The following is a 22,845-nucleotide window of genomic DNA, read 5'->3' on the forward strand; positions in this document are numbered from 1 at the left end:
TGCATGTCTTGTATAAATTGTGCTCATATTACCAGTGCTATTTTGGCATAAACGGTGGTCAGGTAGACTGGCTATAGCAGCGAATGCGTTCGCTCGTCTCGCCGAAGGGCCGGGTTCGATTCCCCACATTACTACAATGTGTGAAACCCATTTCTGGTGTCCCCCGCCGTGACTAAGAACTGCGTAAAAGCATACTAACCCATACCTAGGTCATGGTACCTTTATGAAGGTCAAACGGGCTTGATCTTACCATATTAGTACCGAAATTTAATATTGAGAGATAACAATGTGTTCAGTGTCTGACACCATGATAAGCAGAGTAGGGGCACTATGTTCTGAAATGCACATACCAATGGAAGCCTGCCAGTTAAGAAGACGGAGTACTAACAACTCGAGCAAATGCATGTAGCAGCTTTAAATCACGGCTCTACTACACTTTGTATGGGCGTGGAATTCATAGTATATGCATCAGTGGAGACAGTTATGATCACAAAGCCTTGTCGAATTACTCAGATTTTATTTTCTCTCAAGAAATTATATGTACAAGAAAGAAACTGAACACAATTTAGTTTACAGTGTATTCCTGGGGACATTCGGTTGTCATATAGACTGATTCAGTTATCAGTAACATGTGTCATACATTCGTTAAAGGGACGTAGAAGTAGTACATCATTAGACATGTCAAAAAGAGCACACATGGAACCAAGGGGTCTCACACAGTATCTGGCTCAAATTATTCACATTGTTCACACGAGAACAAGAAAGACATTCGTGACCTGACCGACGATAGTCATGCTATGGAAATTTCTGTCCTGTTGGACAATGATGGGACTGGCAGGACCCCCAAGCCTCATGACGGAGAGAGTGCCCAGGTTCGCTGTGAGGAGCACAACCCCTCTGACACGTCGGCTGGATAACGTAGAAGGGTGCAGTATTAGCGAGGTTACGCATCTAGGGAACAATGCTTGGTGGGTTTCACTACGGAGAGTTGCCCTGTATAGATGGCCTACTAGTAGAGATGTCCCAGTGGTGACTGTTATCCTGACAAGCCAGACTTAAGGGTTGTTACACTTATTCATGTTAATCCGTTCAAAACTTATGAGGGCATATGTATTAACATACAGTAATTGTTCATAGTTATAAATAACAGCCATTTCTTCCTGTCAAGATACCAACAATCGCTGTCTCTCCAATCAGGGCACATGGAAAACACAATATATATGCGTATAAGAGAATAATGTGTACTTTCAGGCAACGTGTGACCTTCCTGTTTGCGACAATTCAAAGCCATTCGACATGTCATAATGATTTAATTTAGTTTCTGGTAACAAAGAACTCCTCGCGGACTGTATGTAATAAACTTGTGATCAAGCGGCTCTGGAAGGTGTAGGTCATATGAACAGGCGCACGGAACTGAGTACTCGCTACATGGTACCTGCAGCCTCCTATCGCAAGGGTCGGTATCAGGATCGGTCTGGACATCGTAGATACCCTTGTATGTCTGATCCAGAGACGGTGCTTCCGAGGCACGGTTCAGTGCATGTAAGTAGGTGTAGAGACCGAACGCGTCTGATGTCAATATCCGCTCCGTTGTCGTGTTTTTCAGAGTAATAGGTAGCTGTGGACAGTACGGACTGGCGCATTTGTCCTATGTAGCTTACGGAATCCGTGCATTTTGTGGAAATGTGAACGAGTATCTCGTAATAGCTATTTTATGACTGCCCACACTTACAGCGACCAATTGGACCCGTGCAGGATCTTGTACTCTCTTGCACCTACACAGTCGCCTGGAAGCTTGAAGTGAGGATGGTTGACGGTTACTGGTCCATTGTGAAGCCATCTATCTTGCTATAGTAGTCTGCTTGTATTTGCTCAAACGTTGAGGTGTACATGTCCCTTCCAAAGGAGGAACCGGTGCAGAAAATCATCGGTAACGGATTTTCAGGTTGCAGATCAGGATTATGTTCGGGCACTGAAGACATTGAGGTTAAGCTTGCAGTCAGTGTAGACGTCTGAAGAGACTGTGTCTTTCTCCTGAAGCATCATAACGCAACATTGTGTCAAAAGCCTCTGTTAGAATTTACAAAAAACATAGCATAGATTATTAGATTGTTGAACTTAAAGTATATAAAACTGGTGACGGAAAGGAACGATTTAGGTCTTGTTCCAGAAAATAGAAACACTCACGTGCGATTATAATTACTGCATATGATACAGATGTGTGTGTGAGAGAGAGAGGGATGAACGGCTTCGCGACTTTGAGCAGTATTTCAGTGTCAAAGTGATCTGTGAAGACAGTCAGAAATGACAGTCCCGAACGCTACCATGGACAGCAGCAGTACCACGTTACCATAGAAACCAACAGCAGGAGTGTGTGGTACTGGCAGATGAAGAAGAGAGGCGGCGAGAGTACAATGGGATATCAGGCACTGAACAACTTGAAATCGTCCTTACATCTTGACGATGACGGCAAGCATGGCAGCTACAGCAAGCAACATCCCAAGAATGACACACACCACGATAACATCTGAAATACATAACAGGAGAGTTGTGTTCATGATGATTGATTAATGGCATGTAGGTGTAACAACAACTGGATACCATGGTGATTATATATTGTGAAAAATTTAATTGTGGACAGTTATGTGAAACGAAAGGTTTATACTGTACTTGGTGATGTGTTTGGAGCCACTAGTTCGGGGGATGTTTGATTCATTGTCGAAGACTCTGAAATGAACACACTAATTGTAATCCAGTCTGTAACGTAAAAACAGACAGTTGGTTGTTAGAGTTTCTGCTTATCTGGAAATCTAGAATAGTTATTTTTGTTATTAGTTACTGAGAATATCGGTGGCGATGATGATGATGATGATGATGATGACTGGATATACGGAATGTACTTTCGAGTATTAGTAACAAGCAATTGTATATACGTACCAAATGACGATATCACGGTTGACGTTTCGACACATTGTAAACCTGGGAAAAGAGACGTTAATGGTGAATTACAACATATCTTTTCCCAGTGCTTTAAGACGTATGAATGGCATAAATGTACAGACGCATTCATTAGTACTATATTTACAATGCACAGCTTTATTCTGTAATTGGAGCAACTGCAGAAATGAAACTACTTCATCATTAAAAACATGACTGTACATTTCTGTGCAAAACCAATCTGAAATGCGTAGACTTTCCCTGCGGAGTGAACAGAACTTACCATTTCTTCCCCAAACTGTAGAAAAAGAAACATATAGAAGTTAGAAAGTTAGAACTTTCATTTATTCTAGTTTCATATATTTTAAACATATTAAATCAGCCAGACTAGTCAAATTGTGGAGCAAGGAGCATTCACTGTTTGGCAAGATCAAATCGCTATGTCACGTCTTGACTCTGCGACACGGAACATCGCCATTGAAAGAATGCATGCTGGAGATTACCTTTTTATGTTACCAGGCGTCTGAGAGTTAGTTTGAACAAGATATCCTGGCTTGCAACTCATTGCAACCAAACAGGTAGTACCAAATGACCGTACCCGTACAGGCAGACGTCGGGTAACCAGTGCAGCCTAAGATCGTTACATCCGGGTACTACAGTTACCACGGATAAGAGCACAGTAGTCAGGGTGTCTGGACTTCAGAGAATATCCAGACAAACTGTACGGAACAGGTTGAAGGAGATTGGTCTGAGAACCAGGAAACCCGACGTCGGGGTCGTGCTACGTCGTCACCATCACCCTCAGCGTCTCCGTTATCTAAAAGTATCCACTTTGTTGTAGAGATATTACCTACTTCTGAACTGGTGTAAAATGTCATGCACTAAAGTCTGTTTGTGGATGAGTTATACATGTTTGAAAATACAACATTTTCTCAACAAAATTTCTTGTTTATGCGTTTCGTTTTTCTTGGATAGTCTGGCTAAAAGATACCTCTTTTACAAATGAATAATAGAACAAACCAGAACAGAGTTTACTGGTAGTTTAGATACTGGGGTTCCTTCAAACTCCCATATGCAGTATAAATGGCAAATATATAATGTCTACAGAGTATGAGGCAGGGCATGAATTATTAACGATACATATGTGATCGATACCAATGGTCGACAAAGGAACTAGCTCATACTTCAGACGATGAGGAAAGAAAACGTTGAGTTCAAACGTCTTTAGTTGATGTTACACTATGGTATGACCACAAATTACTGATAATTTTAGGAATATGTTTAATTGGATTTCTGGTATAAACAAACTTGGCAGGCTTTCATATGCTTGGTTTCATTCAAGAGAGACAACTCCATTAATCCTTTTTCATTAGCTTGTGCAGAGTTATACCCTATTGTTTACTAGCTAGCAGACGACATTTTCAGTGATCCTCAGTGTGAATGATTTAGAGAAGATGGAATTGATTTTACAGCATTATAACAAGTTCACCAGATCAGCAAAAGTGATTTCAAGTAGACCAGCATCCCTTTGTCCTTTGTTTATCTATTGCAAATAGATGGATATGGAATTAAGCACCAGGGAGGCGCAGGTAGGCCCAGAAAACTGTCTGTCGGTGATACGAGGCGGCTTGGTATTCTTGTTTCTAAGAATAAACGAAGAAGGTACGAAAAGTTAGGGCTGGATATGATTGATAGAGGAACAGTAGCTGTCTGTAAGAAGACCATTAGAACTGGGCTGCATGCCATGGTTGAAACCTGCATTGTTGCCCATGGTGACGTGACAAAACACTAACTGTTCATCTGGCTGTGAATCTGGAGTTATGTTCTGCTAATATTCACATTTAATAGGTGAATAATGAACAATATGAGAAATTAAATTCTCAATACTTTCTGGTAATACTATACATTATGTACATGAATGGGGTGTGCGGAAGCTAGGAGTGGCGACGTATTTGGACGATGGCTGTTCTAAACGCTATGAGATCTGTTCTTTGATTTATTTTGCTTAATGCAAATGGGACGGCAACAGCTTTTTGTTGACTGCTTTACAAATGTATGTTTTGATTGGAACGAAAAGTATTCCCAAAAATAACGACTTATATGTTTGATTGTATAAACACCAACATGTGTTTAATATCATTATACAGAGCAAGTTTAGTACTTTGGACAATATTGTTTTTCCATTTCTGCACAAATTCATCAATCAAACGTTGTTAAACGCTTTATAAAAATAGTTTGAATCACCACAATCAGAAAGCAACCAAAACCATATTTAAATAAAACAGACTGAGCAAAATTGTCCCAGTTTTGGACTCCTCTTGATCAAGATTCTAACTTGATATGATCATAGTAAATTTTCATGACATGATTACTTAACTTTGTAACTGGGACCAATACTTTATAACTCTGACAAACCTGTGGACATATGATGGCCACCTTCCCAGTTTCCCATAGACAGCAACATTTCTTGATTTTTAGTGGATTTTCAGATATCGCTTTCAGGATCCGTTTTACAAAATTCGTCGACTGAATGTTACTCTGCTGATATTATAACTTAGGGGAATTGGTATACGGCCCTAAGACATATATTATCTACTTCCATACTGAAACATATAATTTGAAAACAAACAGCTGTATGGCAAGACGAAATAAATATATCGATTACAGTCCACCAGAATTGGATATGAAAACTGCTGTTTATTTTCATAAGCCCTTTCACGTACCATCATTGGAGATACACAGGTAGTGGTGCAAAGCGCTGCAGTTGGTCGGCGTGAACGTACTGCTTCCGTTGACTTTCGTAGCACAGTCATATCCGTTTGTGGTATCCGATAAGTCTGGGACATATAGAAAAAAAACATTTCGCACGGTTGTAAAAAAACATAACCCGCATCCTTACATCATATCTATCTCTTGAAAACCTCTGTTTAAAAGGCATAATTCGAAATCAAACTCATCCCTCATAAAGAAAAAAAACCGTTCAGCGTCATTCCTATCAAGGATTAAATCGTAATGCATCACTATACTTATTCAATGGCAATACATGACCAGATGACAGAATCACCCCTTGTAATGAGGTGTCACTCAGCATGATGTCACCCCTTTCAACATTAATATCTTCATTTATCGGTTTAGAACAATGGCCACTCTTATCTGCATGCTGATACCTTTTGTTACTATCCATTCCTTGTTTATCAAAAATGTGTGGTGTTCATACTTTTTCCAACACTGAATCGGGTGAAAATTGTACTTTATGATATCGACTCGATAATGATTTTGTTCACTACCGCAAATAACGATATTTCTGACGTTAAATCGATGTTACATTATCCGTGTTGCTGAAGTGTCACGGCGAATCATACAGCATTATGCAATGTAAAATCACCCTCCAAACGTATAGCTAATTATTTGCGTGAAACTGACACCATCTTGAACGTCATTTTGCCACTGATTTCAATGATCTTAGCTCCTTACAATTGTAAGTTTTGATTGTAACTTACAATGATCTTAGCCTACAATCGCTTTGCGCAAGTGGATTGTGATTGTAGCCGAAGCCTAAGACCGCAATCTTACGAATGTTCGATACTTGTAGCGATAGGATTGTTTTGTGCAAGTGGGGCCGGGAATATTGCTGAGCACGACGTAAAATGAAACTCACTCACTCACACCCTCCTGTTACTAAGACATAACTGAGCACCATATTCATCCTTGTGAAAACACTGCTCATCATCATAATCATAATGTATAAGTACACAATGACGGTGGCAGCAGTTGTAATAGTATGTCGATCAATAATGAACCTGATGTAACAGGTGGTTACTGAATAATGTCAGATCATCGGTTTTACTGAAGTTAAACAACATGGGTGAAAAAAACATGTCGAGTTGTCGTAATTGTGTTTAAGAAGCTATAATGAATAGAAAAAAACAAGATATCCGGAATAACAACTGAGAAAATATTTTACTCCTCCAGTTTGTCAGAATCCAAAGTTCCACGTGCTTCCTCAAGGCAGCCTGTAGAGCCCATCCTCCTAGACGTGTTCTCAAGGCATCGATACTGAAGATCGTGCCATGTGTTTCCTCACAGCTCGACACTGCTGCAGACCAGGTTGCAGGCTGACAGGAAGAATGGAATGTCGAGTTTTCTGGAATATAGAACAAACATGATATTCATAATATCTGTTATCCCACGTTATAGGTATATGCTATTTAAGTACTTGTAAATGTATGCCTGCCTGTTCATAAGAGTCTGTATGAAATAAACACACGTTATCCCTGAAACATCGCTCAGGAATTATGAACAATTTGAAGTTGTAATCGATCACTGCATTGTAATTTATTGCAAATTGTGACATGAAGACACCGAAATTAGACTGGCTCTGTTTCAATGTTAGAGTCACAGCATGTCTTGACGGACGTTTTATGCTTCATTCAATAATATTTTACTTTTTTATGTGGTAATATTTTTATATGACAGCTACAGGAGATGTAGTGCTACAGTTTGCTAAGGTATAATATCTAAATTAGGTTATAGTTACCAATACATTTCATATCATTGTCCAGCCACTCTTTCCTCCTTGGAAACGATGTTTCCTACCTAAAATATTTAAAGGAACTGTAACTTTCAGTGTAGGTGGATATTCACAATTAATACCATGACTTCATTGAGTGGCATTTAGAAAGCTGGAAGTCAGATAGAACAGGTATGTGTGGGTGGCAGCTTAATTCTAGAGCACAACGTTGCGATACACGACGTATCATACTTGAAACGATACAAGAACCTGTGTGAAGACACAAAGCCAAGCTAAATCAACCACCTAGCCCACTTAACCTCAGCAGCTTCCAAACATTTGAATTTTGATAACTGGTAGTGTACGTCCAGGACTTGGTGTACCCCTTTTATAAAATTAAATTAGCACGGCTCCCACGACCGAACGATATGACTACACAAAATACCATTTAGAAAATGGTCAAATGTAACACGTTTATATTTCATGTTACATTCTCTCAGTAAACTACTTTCTCTCAGTAAACTACTCCTTCTCGAGCACCAGGTAAACATGCACATAAAGACTACGTTCCACAGTGACGTCTGTAAATACTTCATTGTATCTAATCTTTACGGTTTTGCTCTTTTTACGTTTGCGTAAACCTGGCTGACAGCAAACGAACAACCAATCACGACGGCAAACTTGATGTGAATATGACACATCTGTTTTTAAAAATTGGCCCGACTCCGCACTTCCGTCAATCACAGTGGTATAATTACACGCAGAAATAAGCTCACAAGCAAAATATATACATTCAGTCGAGCAAGGCCAAAAGATTGTCTGCCCCTAGATTAACTCTTAAGACGTAATTTTTGTTTTATCTGACTTTGTTGACGACATGGGCGTTGGTCCGGACACAGAAGGGTCCGTTAACATCTAACTCTGATGAGAAACCTTCCATCCACAGTTAGAACACAATTTACATTTTCACAGTTGAAAGACTCAGTTTGTACAATTAATACATTTACCGTATTTATGACAGCGGTCCCTCATATTCCGAAATATTATTCAAAATTACATAGCCCAAATTTCAGCGGGTATTCAGCAGTCTGGCATTCTTATGCATGCCACAGAATCAGAATCCATTTGGTACGATTTGACATACTGCACAGTTCCCAAAGTAATGAACACAATATTCGTAGAATCGATTTTAGGTACAATGTACACCTACCGGTTATACGTGATTAATGAATAAACGAGGCATTATTAGTTATTTGTAATTACCGAAGCCGGTGTTTGTTTTGTACCGACTGTAGAACCACACATGGTCCGGCTTGGAGCATTAACACCACTTACGACTACTTAACGTATTGACAAGAGTTTGTTACCAAACAAGGGTTTTAACCGAAATCTTTCATATAATTACTGTTTTCGTAGTAAACATGAAGTAACACTTGAAGTAAAGGTACTACCGTAGCATTACGTAATTATAGTAGCTCTAAACCGAAATGCGTTATTATAAATCCGTTATAATAAATTCCTACACGTAATTTCTAAACATATCGTGTTGGTAACACAGAACCCCCGTCTATATGATGCTTGTATTTGCCGCATAAACTAGTGGTTGATATACAAAGCAACAGGCCAAGACACATGGACGATCCTATTCCCATTTGTGAGAACTCCCGGTTGTGAGACAGTGGAGTAGGTAATTAACAAAGAAAATACACCATACCCCATTATGTGACAAAATGGATTGTCACTAGGTTATTAGGGTCCAGTTGTGTAACTGAACCTTGTGACCAAAACGGAACACACATTACATCAAGACAAAATCACATATAGCGACATACAGAACATACAGCTTGTTGATACATGTTACATTATTATGACGTTTACAGGGACATTGGGAAAGAAATTGTCTAATGGCATTTAGTTCTGGACAGTAAAATATAATGTGACGTTCATCACAAACAGATGATGTATATAACACTGCCGATTCTTTTACATCTTTCAGTGTCGTAACGACGCCATGTTTCAATGGGCGACCATTTTGAAGCTCTAAATTTAGTTCAAACAGAGCCTATAGTAATAAGGTTATTTTGTGTAGCAAGTAAGGATCTAAAAAAGCAAATGATACGATACGCTCTGCTCTTGACAACAATGGGAAATTGAAATCAGCATTTGAAGAATATGAATTGTGCATAACACTATAATATGAAATTCACTTTGCCACTCCAGCATGACGTGATAGTCCAGTTTCATGTAATTCGTACGTGTACGTATATGCTGATAGGGTATCTACCTAATTCAGCGTAAATAATGAAATCTCAGTGCAGTAACTATTTTAACTATAATTGCCTCCTGTGGGCACTCTTCAGCAACTGGGCTGTTCCTACTTTCATTGTAGGGATGTGGAAGCACCACCTATGTGCACACAACAATTAATTAATGTGTCGCACAACTGGTCGTTCTCAAACAGGCATTACATTTTCTGGGGATCTTTTTCTCCTTTCGACATTTCTCAGTAGATTAAAACTTTTAAAACATGTTGATCATATTCGACTGACAAGGAACTGTGCAATTGTACGGGATAATGTCTGATGTTTTGCTCTCAACATACCAGCTCGCTTCTCCAGTTACCTAATTGAGCTGTTTATGAGGAAAATTAAATATCTACAGGTACTTACCATTTGTCTGCATGCTGCTTACTTCACCGGGGTTGATAGCCAGCGGAAGCCTAATCATTAAACATGTGTCAAGCCTAACATCTCTACTTTCCTATTATGTGTCAGCTTGAATCATGGTGTTTAATAACACAAATCCTCTTGTGGTGTATGTTCACAAATACATCGAAGATAACACGGACGCTGACCACATCATCGACATTGTTCCTAGTTTCACTACGTAAGATTCCGCTGACCTGGTTACCTTCAGGCTTGGTTCGAGTGTTCAATGCCTCGTATAACAATATTCATGTGATGTGACAGCGTGGTAACTACATGCAGGAGGAAAATCCGATCTGACACAGTTTTCAGATTTTTATCACCGTGTTGCCCTGCCACGCCCACGAGTCGTAACTCTACAGAGAGTATTTTGGCACCTGAACGACTGGGTAACCTGTGATCCGTTTGTGTTCAAGGGACTCTCACCTCATGTGAGGGACAGGAGGAGATAAAGCATTTGGGTAATTTTCAGCAATGGTACACTTGTAATGTTTAGTACTGTAGTAGTCGAAATCGTCTAAAACACTCTTCACATCTGACAATCGTCCATAAATTTGTTGTGTTTGTTATTGCCGCCCTCGGCAATTGTCCAGATACATGTAGAATACATATAGTCGAATCTGGATCGGACAATCTAGTGATGGACATCATAAGCATTGATCAACTCAATACAATGGGATACAATGAAATGAAACAACCAAGCCAGCGGAGCCAGTGCCTGTCGTATCAGAAAACTACTTACCACGACTTTCCGGGGGACCTTTCATGTCGTGTTCCACGCCGTGGCTAACCATATATATCTTGATGCCACTTTTGTTAACGACAGACAAGCAACAATATATCTTGATGTTGCATGGCACCTTTGATGAGAGAAATATGGATTTAATGAAACGATGAAATTGATTGTCCTAAAGTCTGCATGTTTGTTATGTATGATGCTATCAAATCAGTCAGCTGAGAAAACAGCTGAAAGAAATGTGTTGCACTTCGACATTTCCTGGGGAGTACACATCCATTTTTGCATGCTGCAGGGGATGCCTCTCAACATTATAGATAATCGCAGACATATTATTTACATATACTGTTTAAACATTGTTTTGAATCCTGCGCCTCATTAGACCACGTGCGGTAAACCGTAAGACGACAAATCGGGGAGGAAATATTTTGAGGATAGGCAGGACTGTAGAAACTTCCTTGTAGTAACCTGTCAATAAACACTGTAGGCAGTCGACGAGAGTTGACAACTCCTTCCATGAGCTATCATTTGAGAAGAATTAAGAAGCAAATTACACGGTGGGATCGTGTCGGGAAAGATATTTAGTTCTCCGACATGTAGAACCGCGGAATCAGAGAACTACGTATAATCCGCTGACTGGCTTCCCAACACAATTAATACTACGATACGGTGACATTTGGGGTCATTTGACAAAATATTTCCTGGCTAACCTCACAAGTGTGAAACCTGTTTTGAAGGTCGATACATGCAGCAAGATAGAGAAATGTATTAGAAATGCACAAGGAAGATATCAGTGTATCATTAGCCTATCCGTGATGAGTTTGCGAACTGACGAGCCTCTCCTCTGTTAATAACTTGATCCTGTGAAACTGCCTGTCTGACAGTAACGTCCAGGCATTAAACGATGTTGTTGACATGGAATACGTAAGGTAAATAAAATACTTGTAACACACACACACACACACACACACAACACACACACACACACACACACACACACACACACACACACACACACACACACACACACACACACACACACACACCTACAATGTTCTCTGTGGTCCCCATGCGTTTACAACAGTTCACTTGTCCGGCAAGTGAATATTCAGTTGTTTATAACTGGGAAAGTCACATGACAGCTATGGTGTCTTTAATTCTACTAATTTACACATATATGCTATATCCTTAAGTAATCATGGAAAATCACATGAAAAATGGGAACTGAATAACTCTAACTTACATTTCAGCTGTACAAATTTTTAGGAGGTTTGATTGCTCGAGATACATGTCGTCTTTCCAGCAAACATCAGATTATTTCTGTGGTTGTCCCAAAGAGAAAACAAAGAGAGGATTTCTTGTTCATCTGAACAGTGTTTATTATATGAGTGAGTGAGTGAGTGAATGAGTGAGTGAGTGAGTAGAGTTTTACGCCATACTCGGCAATATTCCAGCAATATGGTGACGGCCTGTAAATAATGGAATCTGGGCCAGACAGTCCAGTGATCAACACATTGGGAACCGATGTTTCAACCTAGTCGGCGTACCTGACCACCCGATCCCCTTAGTCTCCTTTTACTACACGCAAGGGTTACCGACGATCAGTTGTAACAGTTTATTATGTGTAAACTGTTTGTAACTCGTAGTTAGAGAAACACAAAGTATGTTGATGTTTATTATGATATAGCTGTCATATATTTTATGTACAAAGTTACACGCCTCTGACAGAGAAACATTATATTTTCAGTTTTGTAAGCATCAAACCAGTGCAGTAGGATTTCTCAAAGATGATAAATATCTGAGACCTGTGTCTGTACCATGTCCAGCTGGCACTACCGACTACCCATTGTCACACAAACGGTCACCGCTGAAATGACAAAACCACACAGTCACTAGAAATGGATGTTTTAGTCTTCACCTCTTACGTTGAACGTGAAGAAGTGATCAACAGTCTTGCTGTAGGGATACCTAAAAAATATTCACCTCTCACCCGCAGCTCATGTTCGCAACAACACACACGCATATCTATTTTTCCTGAATGGCTACTCTGTCGTAGGATTTATCCCCTGGTTTTCTGCCAAGTTTACGCAACGTCATATCATCTTCGTCGGCCCAGTCTGCTTCCTGTGTGGCCAGATGGCTGTATATCTGTGCTGGGTCCTGCTCCATATCGGTGAACTTCAGAAGGTTGTCATGTCCAATACGCAGTCTGTCATATCCGGATCCGGTCGGACGAGTGACCAGTCCGCGGTGACCACATGATGGCATGTGTTCCTCCCTGGTGTCGGTGTATGTGTAAGCGTTCGTCACCAGCTGTCGTGGCAGGCTTACAGCGGGTCCCCGTGTCTGTAGCTTGGTCCTGAAAAAGAGAAGAGATATACCAATCAAGCAGTGGCTCAGTGTAGAATGATTTTCACAAATGCTCTGCCAAGTCACATGGGTCGATGTATATATGGGAAGTATGATTTAATTGAATTACAAGTTGAATATTTCTCCAAGTCGATCTGTGAAATTCATGTCGAATTCGTCATGCTGCATGCCTAACATGCCTACTCGTCGAACCTGTACAACGATATCTCCATGACAACCTGTGAACTATTGATATTAATGTGATGGTATCAGTACAGCAATCAAACACCCAGTGCAGGTATTACTATAATGTTTGCAAGGACATGTTCTCTACAACCAGAAAGCAAGGGTTATTTATAACATCATACCCAATATGTGCTGTTCGCTTGCTACACAATCACATATGACATTACAGGAAAGGATAAGTTATTAATGTACACGAAATTGTGCTCACCGCTGCATGAAACAACAGCCCATGACGACGGCAGTGACGGCGAGCACTGCGATGAGACACGCGACGCCGATAATCATATATACCTTGTATTCAGACGTATCTGAAAGACAACCAACATATGTAGCTCCAGGAACACGAACACATCTACAAAGTTTACGATCATCTAAAGGACCACCTTACCATCACTGCATCCAAGCCCCTGAAAAACGCCGTGAGTGAATTAGAATAAGGACACTAATATCAAAGTATCACGATGTCTATACAGAAGATCACAAAAGACTAGATCACTAGTCACTAGAGGCATTATTTCCTTATCAGCTGCTTGACAACGTTGTGTCGCATTCCTCTCAGTGTGTGAGTGAGTTTAGCTTTACTTTTAGCAATGTTCCAGCAATATGTCTGTGGGAGAAGAGGGATTTGGTGTCACATCTTGTACATATGTGAGGAATCGAAGTCATATCTCCGTCGTGAGTTGATTTTAACCAGACGTTACACAATAATCTGTTTTGAGAGAACATACTAGGTTGGGCCGCTCTACCTTGTATTCCAGAGTGTAACAGTACATATCTCCGCTCATGATCAACTGGTTTCCGTGTACACTTCACTTGCAGTATATGGAACGCTGATGCCATAGAACACCAGCCTTGAAACATATGCCACACTACGAAACACGCGCAGTTGTGGCACATTGCGCATCAGAAGATAAGTGGAAAATAATGATGACACCAGGTGGTCATGAAAGTGAGAAATGTCATGTTGTCTTTCAGTGCAAATCACAAGCGTTGGGGTAGCCTCGTAGCTTAACACCGAAGGCACGGGTACGATTCCCCACATGGGTACCATTTGTGAAGCCCATTACCCCGCAGTGCTACTGCAGGAATATTCCTGAAAGAGTTGCAAATCTAAATTCACTCACTCATTCTTCATCTTAAGTGTTCCTCTTAAGGGTCAGTGATGATACAGATAGGAACTGATCTCGAGTAACTCGTGCTTGTCGTAAGAGGTGACCGACGCGACTGGGTGGTAAGTCACATTGACCTAGTCACATTGACACATGTCATCGTATCCTATTTGTGTAGATCGATGCTCATGTTGTTGATCACTGGGTTGTCTGGGCCAGACTTGACTATTCACAGACCACAGTCAAAAGAGATGAAAGATGACTGAGTGCGGCATTAAACAGCAAACAAACTAAACAAGCACTATATAACGGTATGTGTGCACTTATCCTTATAATCATTAAACAGCAAACAAACTAAACAAGCACTATATAACGGTATGTGTGCACTTATCATTATAATCATTAAACAGCAAACAAACTAAACAAGCACTTCATAACGGTATGTGTGCACTTATCCTTATAATCATAATACAAACCGAGGCTATACTCACCCATCACAAATCTATAGGCGCGTATATCTGCAATACCTTCACCTCAGGGTGTTGTCCACATATCACTGTGAAGCTGCGACCCGGTACACGAAACACTCAAGACATTTCCTCCTACAGTCATGTCACAGGTTCAAGAAAGAATATGATTTATTTGGGTTATGGCCCATGGAAATGATAACTGAAGTTTTAACACAGAATAGCACGGATTTGGGATTAGAGTATATCGCTCGAAAACGTGTTAAAGGGCTCATAGTTTTGTTATCAAACAAGGAACATTTCCAAACATATGTGTACCACTGGTATAGTGGCAACAATCACTAAATGGGCAAATGCATATAATTACTGAAACATCATATTATTAATAATATTATAGTCTAGGAAAGGTATATCGAAGTAATGCACAATGAAAGTATGCGACTAAATGTAGGTGAATATAAGTGACAAACAGCACAATCCCCATTGATGTTACAGTACTGTCCTGATGCCATCACAAAATAGGATGGCGTATGAATTGTTACGAGAATGTGATTTCTGTAATTTGTATCATCATTGATTAAGTGATAGTAATCATTAGGTCTGAATGGTTAGAGTTTTCACTTTGATTGGGGGTCACATTTCGTGTTATATACGTATAATGTCAATTGTGTCTTTTTAGCGGCAGGCCTTCTTGGTAGCGCTCCAGTTGCCTGGCCTTGGTAATCTGTTTCCTCCTTGCTGGAGAAAGTTCAAAGTGAATTGTTATGCGGCTCCGCTGTGTTTAGTTGTTCCCGATCCTGTGCCAGCATATATAGAGGCAGGTTGTTTGTTGTGATGACACACACACGGACTTAGTCTTTTCATCTAGCGTTCTGTCTCTGCCTATAATGGTCTGTTTGTCAACAATATCCTACCTACAATCTACATTCAAGATTGAATCCGGGATCTTCCCGGACCACTGAATATGTAAACTACCGTTATTTAGTATAACTGATCTCAACGTAAAATGCCAAGATTGTGTTGAGTTGATGTATTTATATTCTATTGTGAGGTTTTAGCGTGAACCTGTTGACCTGGTTCAGATTCGTAACCAGTCGCAGCTTACCGACATGGTTCATGAGACCTGAGTTGACATTACTGATGAAATTATCACCGTGTGTTTGATTGTTTGTTAAACAGGGAAATCTTTGCATGAAGCAGCATACATCATAAAACTGTCACCATATTTGAGACTAAAGAGCGACAAACCCCTTTCCACATTCATAAGAATTCTCTGCAGAATCGATTGTACAATTCGGACTTAATCATGAGTACGTGTTTGTCGCCACAGTACTACACCTGTATGTTATTGTCGTAAAGTATCGAGTGTGGACCAGACATTTCGATGATTCACGCCCAACGAGTATGCGTATTCATGTTAGTAATGGAATGCAATTGCTGCATGTGTGAAAATGAACTTCGGTCAATTACGAAGACTTGTGAGAAGTATGAACAATTCACTGTGATATGTTGAGTATTTGTTTATTGAACATGGACTGTACATGTTTCTGAAAAACACTTTTTCTCGTTTTGTTCAAAAACAACATAATTGTGAAATGGATTCAAATGGCTCCATGGGATACGTTACTAATCAATTTCCAAGTGTATCCGTGGTTTTGGAGACGTGAATTGAGTGCATAGTTGATTAACTCCCAACACAGACACATTGTCCGGGGAAACGAATTAGGTACCGCTTTGGGTGTGATGAAGTGAGCTTTTGTCAGTTAGTTGAATGTGGCCAGTCAGCTTATTGGGAGAAGCTTAATGTTGCGCTAGACTGGTTGGAAAGTTGTTTAGATTACTCGACAATATTGCCAGTTGATTTTATACCTATATTGTGAATGTTCAGCGTTGATTCATGAACATGTACCCACGTTGGGACAAGGACAAATATGGACAATGTGAAATACACAGTTTTGGAAGGATTTAATAATGAGGTTACTATGCCGTATTGCTTTGCACACAATTTGATTGCAAAGAGTATGCCCTTTACACTTGTTAGACTTGTACAGCAGAAGCCTTCTGTTAGGATAGCATTAATATATCGTCTCCTTAGTTAGTCAGATTGTTGTGTGATCCATTTCCTTGAGCAAGTGAATTTGTGTAATATACCCCTTTATCACACCCGTTATCACACCCTCATCTCGTAACACTGATCATCCAAAAGGGTTGCTTACTTGGCAGATTGATGTTTAACGTGGCACGACAGCAGTATTCAAGCTATACGGCGGATACAATGTGAGCTTGACCATAAGATCCCGTGGTTGCCTGTTAAGACATTCATGGGCTTCGGAAGACTAGCTCTTGCCCGGATCCTTAATTATGAAAAAGGGGAAGATCAGGTTTGAATGGGGTAATGAGGCAAGGTGTTTATGCGTACGTGAATATATTTTAACATGAAACTTAACTGTGTGACTAGTTTCCTCTCGACACGGTCATATATATCAGCAAACCCCTACAACCATGAAAGTGAAACAGTGATATAATTAAATCGAACTACAGTTGTGTCGCGATGGGATGTGTGTCAGGCTCACAAATTTGCTACAGGCGAAGTACATGAGTTGCGGAAATACTCGTAAAAGCCCATATTTTAATGTGAAGGTGTGAAGGGCAATAACGTCATTATGTCGTCAACATGTCTCACGAATCATGTTGGTAACTCAGCGTGTCTCATGAACCATGTCGGTAACCATAACATGTCTTATGAACCATGTCGGTAACCTTAACATGTCTCATGAACCATGTCGGTAACCTTAACATGTCTCATGAACCATGTCGGTAACCTTAACATGTCTCATGAACCATGTCGGTAACCTTAACATGTCTCATGAACCATGTTGGTAACCTACCAGCATGGAACTACGGATTGATTCTGGTGATCGTCAATCAAAACACATATGGGATGAATGTAATACGCTTTCTTGTTTGTGGTGACAACATAATATTTGTAAGTTCATATTGATTGTTGTCATTATCCGCAGGAATACAGACGCTCCTAATCCCAATTTTCATGCTCCAAACTGGTCGGACTCAACAAGGAGGAACCCTTATGTGCAGTTTGTCTCCATCCGTGAAATACAGTCTATGCAATAGAAAATGATGATGATTCAACTGCACAAATCTAGTGTAGATACGTAGATCCAATTCAGGATATAGAACGGAACTATCCGTTCAACCACTGTTCAAATGCGCCTAGTAAACGTATTTCACGTGCGTAAACAGGCCACAGCACCTCACCTTCCGGTTTGGCAATCATCGGTGCCCTGGCCTCACTGGACTATTTCCGTCACTTCAAACGCTAAGATACTAATAATGAGACACAACCAAGAAAAACCGAAGTAAATGAACATGCAGTTTTATTTCCAATGGTTTTAGCACTTAAGCAGTATTTGTGTCTATTTTGATGTATGAACGCGAGTGAGTGAGGTCGAGCGAAGGATTCAGAATGAGAGAGTGAGTTTATTTTTACTCCGCTTTTAGCAATATACCAGCGACTGTTGGCGGAGGACACCAGAAACGGGCTTCGAACTCGGATCTCCGGCGTGACTAACGAACGCTTTGACCACCAAACTATTCTACCTCCCTCGGGATCACGGTACACGGCAAGAGGGTGATATCATACCACTCAAACCCCACAGCATAAAGTTGGTACCTAAATACTTCCTTGCAGAGAAACACAGTGCACCGACGAATAACGTCTGCCGCATAAGGTGACTAGTTTGGCACTTGTCTAGGAGAATTTGATGCATACGCATTCTACCCCCAACATATTTACGCCTGCTTTAAATTTTCCCCAGAGAAACAGTCTCTTGTAATGGATCCATGCACAAGTAATGACCACTGTTGATCGCTGCAGTTTCCCTATCACCAAATTTTGTTGGAGAGGTCTGACAGGGTGGTGGGTAAACATTCCGGTCCTTGGATTCACTATCTGAGGTGCGCATACAAAGGTAGGGACTGGGTTGGGGAGATGGGTTCAATGGTTTCGCATTACAAGGCACAGCATACCCAGGGGGAACACAGGCAGCACCAGGATCCTGCACACGAGCCATCTTAACATACGGGGATCTCGAACGTGTTTTCATTGATTCCCTTGTATTAACTTCGTCCAGTTTCTCTGTTTCCTCTTCCGCCTCCTGTACAGTTTCTTGTGAGTCTTCCGCCTCATGTACAGTTTCTTGTGAGTCTTCCGCTTCTCGTACAGTTTCATGTGAGTCTTCCGCTTCCCGTACAGTTCCCAGAGGATATGCTGTTTCCTGTACAGCTCCCCGCGGTTCTTCTGTTTCGCATGAAACCTTTGTTCGTTCGCAAAATACAGCAAGATTTAACAACTTGGGGCTGAAACACAAATTCGAATGTTAGCACATTGCCTTCTATTTGGATAATATTCCAGGATCATTGGTGCTTGAAACGCACACAAAATCAGGGTTTAAGCAAAGAAGTGATACCTGACCAATTCTAATGCAGATGTTTTTTATTTTTTAAAGTCCTATTTCGAAGTTGGTCGATTCCAACTGGCAAATGTTCAACACGTTCAACTTACCCTTTGATAAATAGTAATAATGCAATGGTCACTACCATAAAACAAGTGAGGGCCACTGCAGCAATGAAGATGAGGCAGCCTGGAACAAATAGGGAATACGTAGAACATGGGTGATAGCAGTAAATAATCCAATATGGCCTGTAAACGGCAGGATGGACAATACCATGAGTGGATCACTTAACATACAGTAGACATACGGTAGTCTAGGGCTGCGTATTGGCAAATAACTTGTATTGCAATATCTTGCGATTCTGACACGATATATTGCGATATATTGGGAACTTTAGTATTTGACAGTAAGTGCCATTACTTGTACATGTCGATCCTATTTTCTAGATTAGCCCCTAAACATATGTCTTATGGTTCTGATAACGGCAGTCTCAAAAGTATGTTGCATAGTCGGGGATTCTACTTTCATTTTTTTATAGAATTCATAGTATTCTCACAGTAACATTTATACTTTACAAAGGAGATCCGTGGACGTGCAAGCAACTGTGCATAGTGTGTTGTGTCTATGGCACAACTTCTCAAGTACAGCGGCAGTCAATTAGGAAACGTGTTCACTACAACATTAAACAACTAGTAATTAATCAAAGATGAAGTTAGGGACAGACAGATTATTTATTTGTGTCTCACATCACATATAAAAACACAGGACACTAAAAGCACTAACACAGAGAAGAAGTGAGCGTCCCGTTTAGGGTTATGAGACGCTCTGGTACATCCCTTGGTCAAGAGCAGATTAGTAGAGAGAAGCATTTCTCTCCCAGCATGTGAATGTTTGACCACCAACTAAGTCGTAATACAAAGTTACTTTGTAGAACAAGATGGAGAGTACCATCGTACCATCCTCTTTGTCCTGTCGTAAATGCTATGGTCAAGCGCTGACGGATATTTTCTTAGCAGCTGGCGCAAGCTGACCAGGGCTACACCTTAATGAAATTCAAACCTTCTTAGAAATCATCTTCTGATAGTTTAAGATGATGTGCGACTAATGTGTGTGATAACCGGGGCTGTTTCCTGTACTAGTAGTACACGTTTACAGTTTACCTCATTTTACCCCTTTATTTCTAACAGTCATTAAAGGTAAGTGAAAAGGATTTTGATATTCTGATATTCTCTCATTTGCCATACTCTCTTGTCACGCTGCAACACCATATACTTTAGATGGCATTGATGTGTTTCCTTAACACGCACTGAATATCTACTGTTTGTCTGTAACCAAGGTTTTATATTACATTTCCAAGAACACATTCGAAGGCATAAGTTGACTTCACCATCCACCGTCAGTAGGTACAGTCCAAATGGAACTAAACTGTTCTTAGACAGCACACAGGCAGACTAATATTTACCTGCATGAGTAAGCTTGATATCGAAGGGAGGCTACTCTAGTCTGTCACATTTGCCTCGTTTGACTATGAAGCCGGCTGTCCACACAGTGACGAGACGAAACTCACCGACGGATTCTTACAAAATGAGTGAGAGGGTCATGGAAAAGGGGATGCCTACAAGCAGGGATTCAGTCATGACCTACCCAGTTGGCCTTGCTAATAAGTATTATTGTCTCGCAATGTGACCAGAGTTGAAGTTACTTTCTCGTGAGGCACTGATGTTTTGGCATCTCAAAGTTTTTTAGATAATTCACATATTCCAGCAATATGGCTCAAGCTCCCCAGTTACTTTTATCGCATCGACCCATCCACAGGTCGTTGTAGACGGTTTGTATTTGTGCCAAGTAAGCGATGACTCGTCACAAAGTTATGTTACCCTGTCCAGTCAAGATATGTCTGTGTATATTATCGCTTTTATAGTTACACATTTCTTTACGCAAATGAACATATGTCACAGAATGCATTTTTATATTTGTTGTGGAGCTGTTACCGAAGCGCGACAGAGATTTAATTAATATTCAGTACATTTTTATAGAGGAAATGTTTTTAAAGAAACCATTTGATTAGACGAATATAATAGGCAAAACAAAATGCGAAATGTTCTGCTCTTAGGTATGGCAAAGGTACTACGAGAAAGTCCTGGACAAGTGACATGGAAGTAAGCATAGTGCTTAGCGATGTTACCCACAGAGTGCGGCGCCGGCCTGGACAGGGGCGGTGCTGTGTTGTAAATAAGGAAACTACTACCCCGTTGTTGTTTGTAATTTCATATTTATGGCATGTGCGAGCCACCCTAATCGTAAAGGGGTATATCCATTTGCTTCTTGTAGTCGGGAAATATGACACGTCATATAAACACGTGATCTACGATGAATACATTTGCATGGAACAAAATGGGATGGTAACGAAGAATCCTAACATTCATTACAGGTTATATACTGTACAGGTTATATTCTGTACAGGTTATATACTGTGCAGGTTACATACTGTACAGGTTATATACTGTACAGGTTATATACTGTTGTTTCCTTGATCATAAAACATCATGATTCTTGCAGACGGTTATGATCCGCCAGGAAGATGTGTGAGGCAGACGTATGTAGAATGTCTTACCTGTTTCTATGTGGCTGTTACACATCATACGTACACCTATTAAAATCACATGTCTTAAGATGTCTGATGATACCATTGCTCCTGGTGTGCAGGGGTGAGTTGACTGACTTAAGTGCACAACACCGACTTAACTGGCGGAAGTAGTTTCCATTACTTCAGTTTCACGATAATATGTCGGCAACAGATTGAACATTAAACAAGCTTTCCCTTTCCTACTGGTGTGATGTGTATGAACATGAAAGGCAGATCATAGTTTCTGAGTGTTTGTGTTTCATAACTGGTTTCTTGTGGGTTTTCAATTGCAGTGACGTGAAATTGTTGAACCAGGGATAATCTACAACGGTATATATGGTCTCCCTGGTTGAATATACTTATGACAAGATAAAGCAAATACGACCATTAATTTTATGATTAAACCTTATTTAAAAGTGAATAATACTTTTGTGTTTTTAACCTTATATCAACCTTTTATAAACCGGTTTTATGTCTGTAGATTATGATATCGAAACAACATTCTTTACCTCCCTGCGTTACGTCATTTATGAATGATGGTTTATGCGTGGTTGACCTGTAACCAATAACAACATTTACATGGCGAGGTACCAGTTTGATCAATATGTGAGCTAGTATACCTTGATGTTTAGCGACTTGATGGTCCATGCAGTCATTGAGAATTTCGGTGATTTGGGGACGCTCTACT

At 40.3% G+C, this 22,845-nt stretch overlaps 3 protein-coding genes across 3 annotated transcripts; all 3 read right to left on the minus strand.

Moving 5' to 3' along the window:
* Positions 1-500: 500 nt before the first annotated feature.
* On the minus strand, positions 501-10,329 carry LOC137298432 (uncharacterized). The gene is made up of 8 exons (XM_067830698.1): positions 10,117-10,329; positions 6,902-7,081; positions 5,661-5,774; positions 3,221-3,235; positions 2,938-2,979; positions 2,671-2,727; positions 2,455-2,527; positions 501-2,034 (listed from the first exon to the last, which is right to left on the minus strand). Exons 1-8 carry the CDS (start codon positions 10,172-10,174, stop codon positions 1,818-1,820), a joined length of 756 nt encoding a protein of 251 aa, XP_067686799.1. The 5' UTR covers positions 10,175-10,329; the 3' UTR covers positions 501-1,817.
* Positions 10,330-12,242: 1,913 nt separating this feature from the next.
* On the minus strand, positions 12,243-13,950 carry LOC137297599 (uncharacterized). Its single transcript, XM_067829450.1, has 3 exons — positions 13,872-13,950; positions 13,692-13,791; positions 12,243-13,247 (listed from the first exon to the last, which is right to left on the minus strand). Exons 2-3 carry the CDS (start codon positions 13,766-13,768, stop codon positions 12,914-12,916), a joined length of 411 nt encoding a protein of 136 aa, XP_067685551.1. The 5' UTR covers positions 13,769-13,791; positions 13,872-13,950; the 3' UTR covers positions 12,243-12,913.
* A 4,930-nt stretch (positions 13,951-18,880) lies between these two features.
* On the minus strand, positions 18,881-22,221 carry LOC137297772 (uncharacterized). The gene is made up of 3 exons (XM_067829717.1): positions 22,146-22,221; positions 19,642-19,720; positions 18,881-19,436 (listed from the first exon to the last, which is right to left on the minus strand). Exons 1-3 carry the CDS (start codon positions 22,219-22,221, stop codon positions 18,881-18,883), a joined length of 711 nt encoding a protein of 236 aa, XP_067685818.1.
* Positions 22,222-22,845: the final 624 nt, after the last annotated feature.

The sequence above is a fragment of the Haliotis asinina genome, chromosome 10, assembly GCF_037392515.1.
Source record: "Haliotis asinina isolate JCU_RB_2024 chromosome 10, JCU_Hal_asi_v2, whole genome shotgun sequence".
Taxonomy (NCBI): domain Eukaryota; kingdom Metazoa; phylum Mollusca; class Gastropoda; order Lepetellida; family Haliotidae; genus Haliotis; species Haliotis asinina.

Bases quoted from the DNA above. Each gene is read 5' to 3' on its own strand.
- LOC137297772 (XM_067829717.1), bottom strand. From the start codon at position 22,221: ATGGTATCATCAGACATCTTAAGACATGTGATTTTAATAGGTGTACGT. The intron at 19,721-22,145 runs GTAAGACATTCT...TATTTGTTCCAG, and splicing joins TAACAGCCACATAGAAACAG to GCTGCCTCATCTTCATTGCT. The intron at 19,437-19,641 runs GTAAGTTGAACG...TTTGTGTTTCAG, and splicing joins TTATTACTATTTATCAAAGG to CCCCAAGTTGTTAAATCTTG.
- LOC137298432 (XM_067830698.1), bottom strand. From the start codon at position 10,174: ATGATTAGGCTTCCGCTGGCTATCAACCCCGGTGAAGTAAGCAGCATG. The intron at 7,082-10,116 runs GTAAGTACCTGT...TCTATATTCCAG, and splicing joins AAGCAGCATGCAGACAAATG to AAAACTCGACATTCCATTCT. The intron at 5,775-6,901 runs GTAAAATATTTT...TATATGTCCCAG, and splicing joins GATTCTGACAAACTGGAGGA to ACTTATCGGATACCACAAAC.
- LOC137297599 (XM_067829450.1), bottom strand. From the start codon at position 13,768: ATGATTATCGGCGTCGCGTGTCTCATCGCAGTGCTCGCCGTCACTGCC. The intron at 13,248-13,691 runs GTGAGCACAATT...TCTCTTTTTCAG, and splicing joins GGCTGTTGTTTCATGCAGCG to GACCAAGCTACAGACACGGG.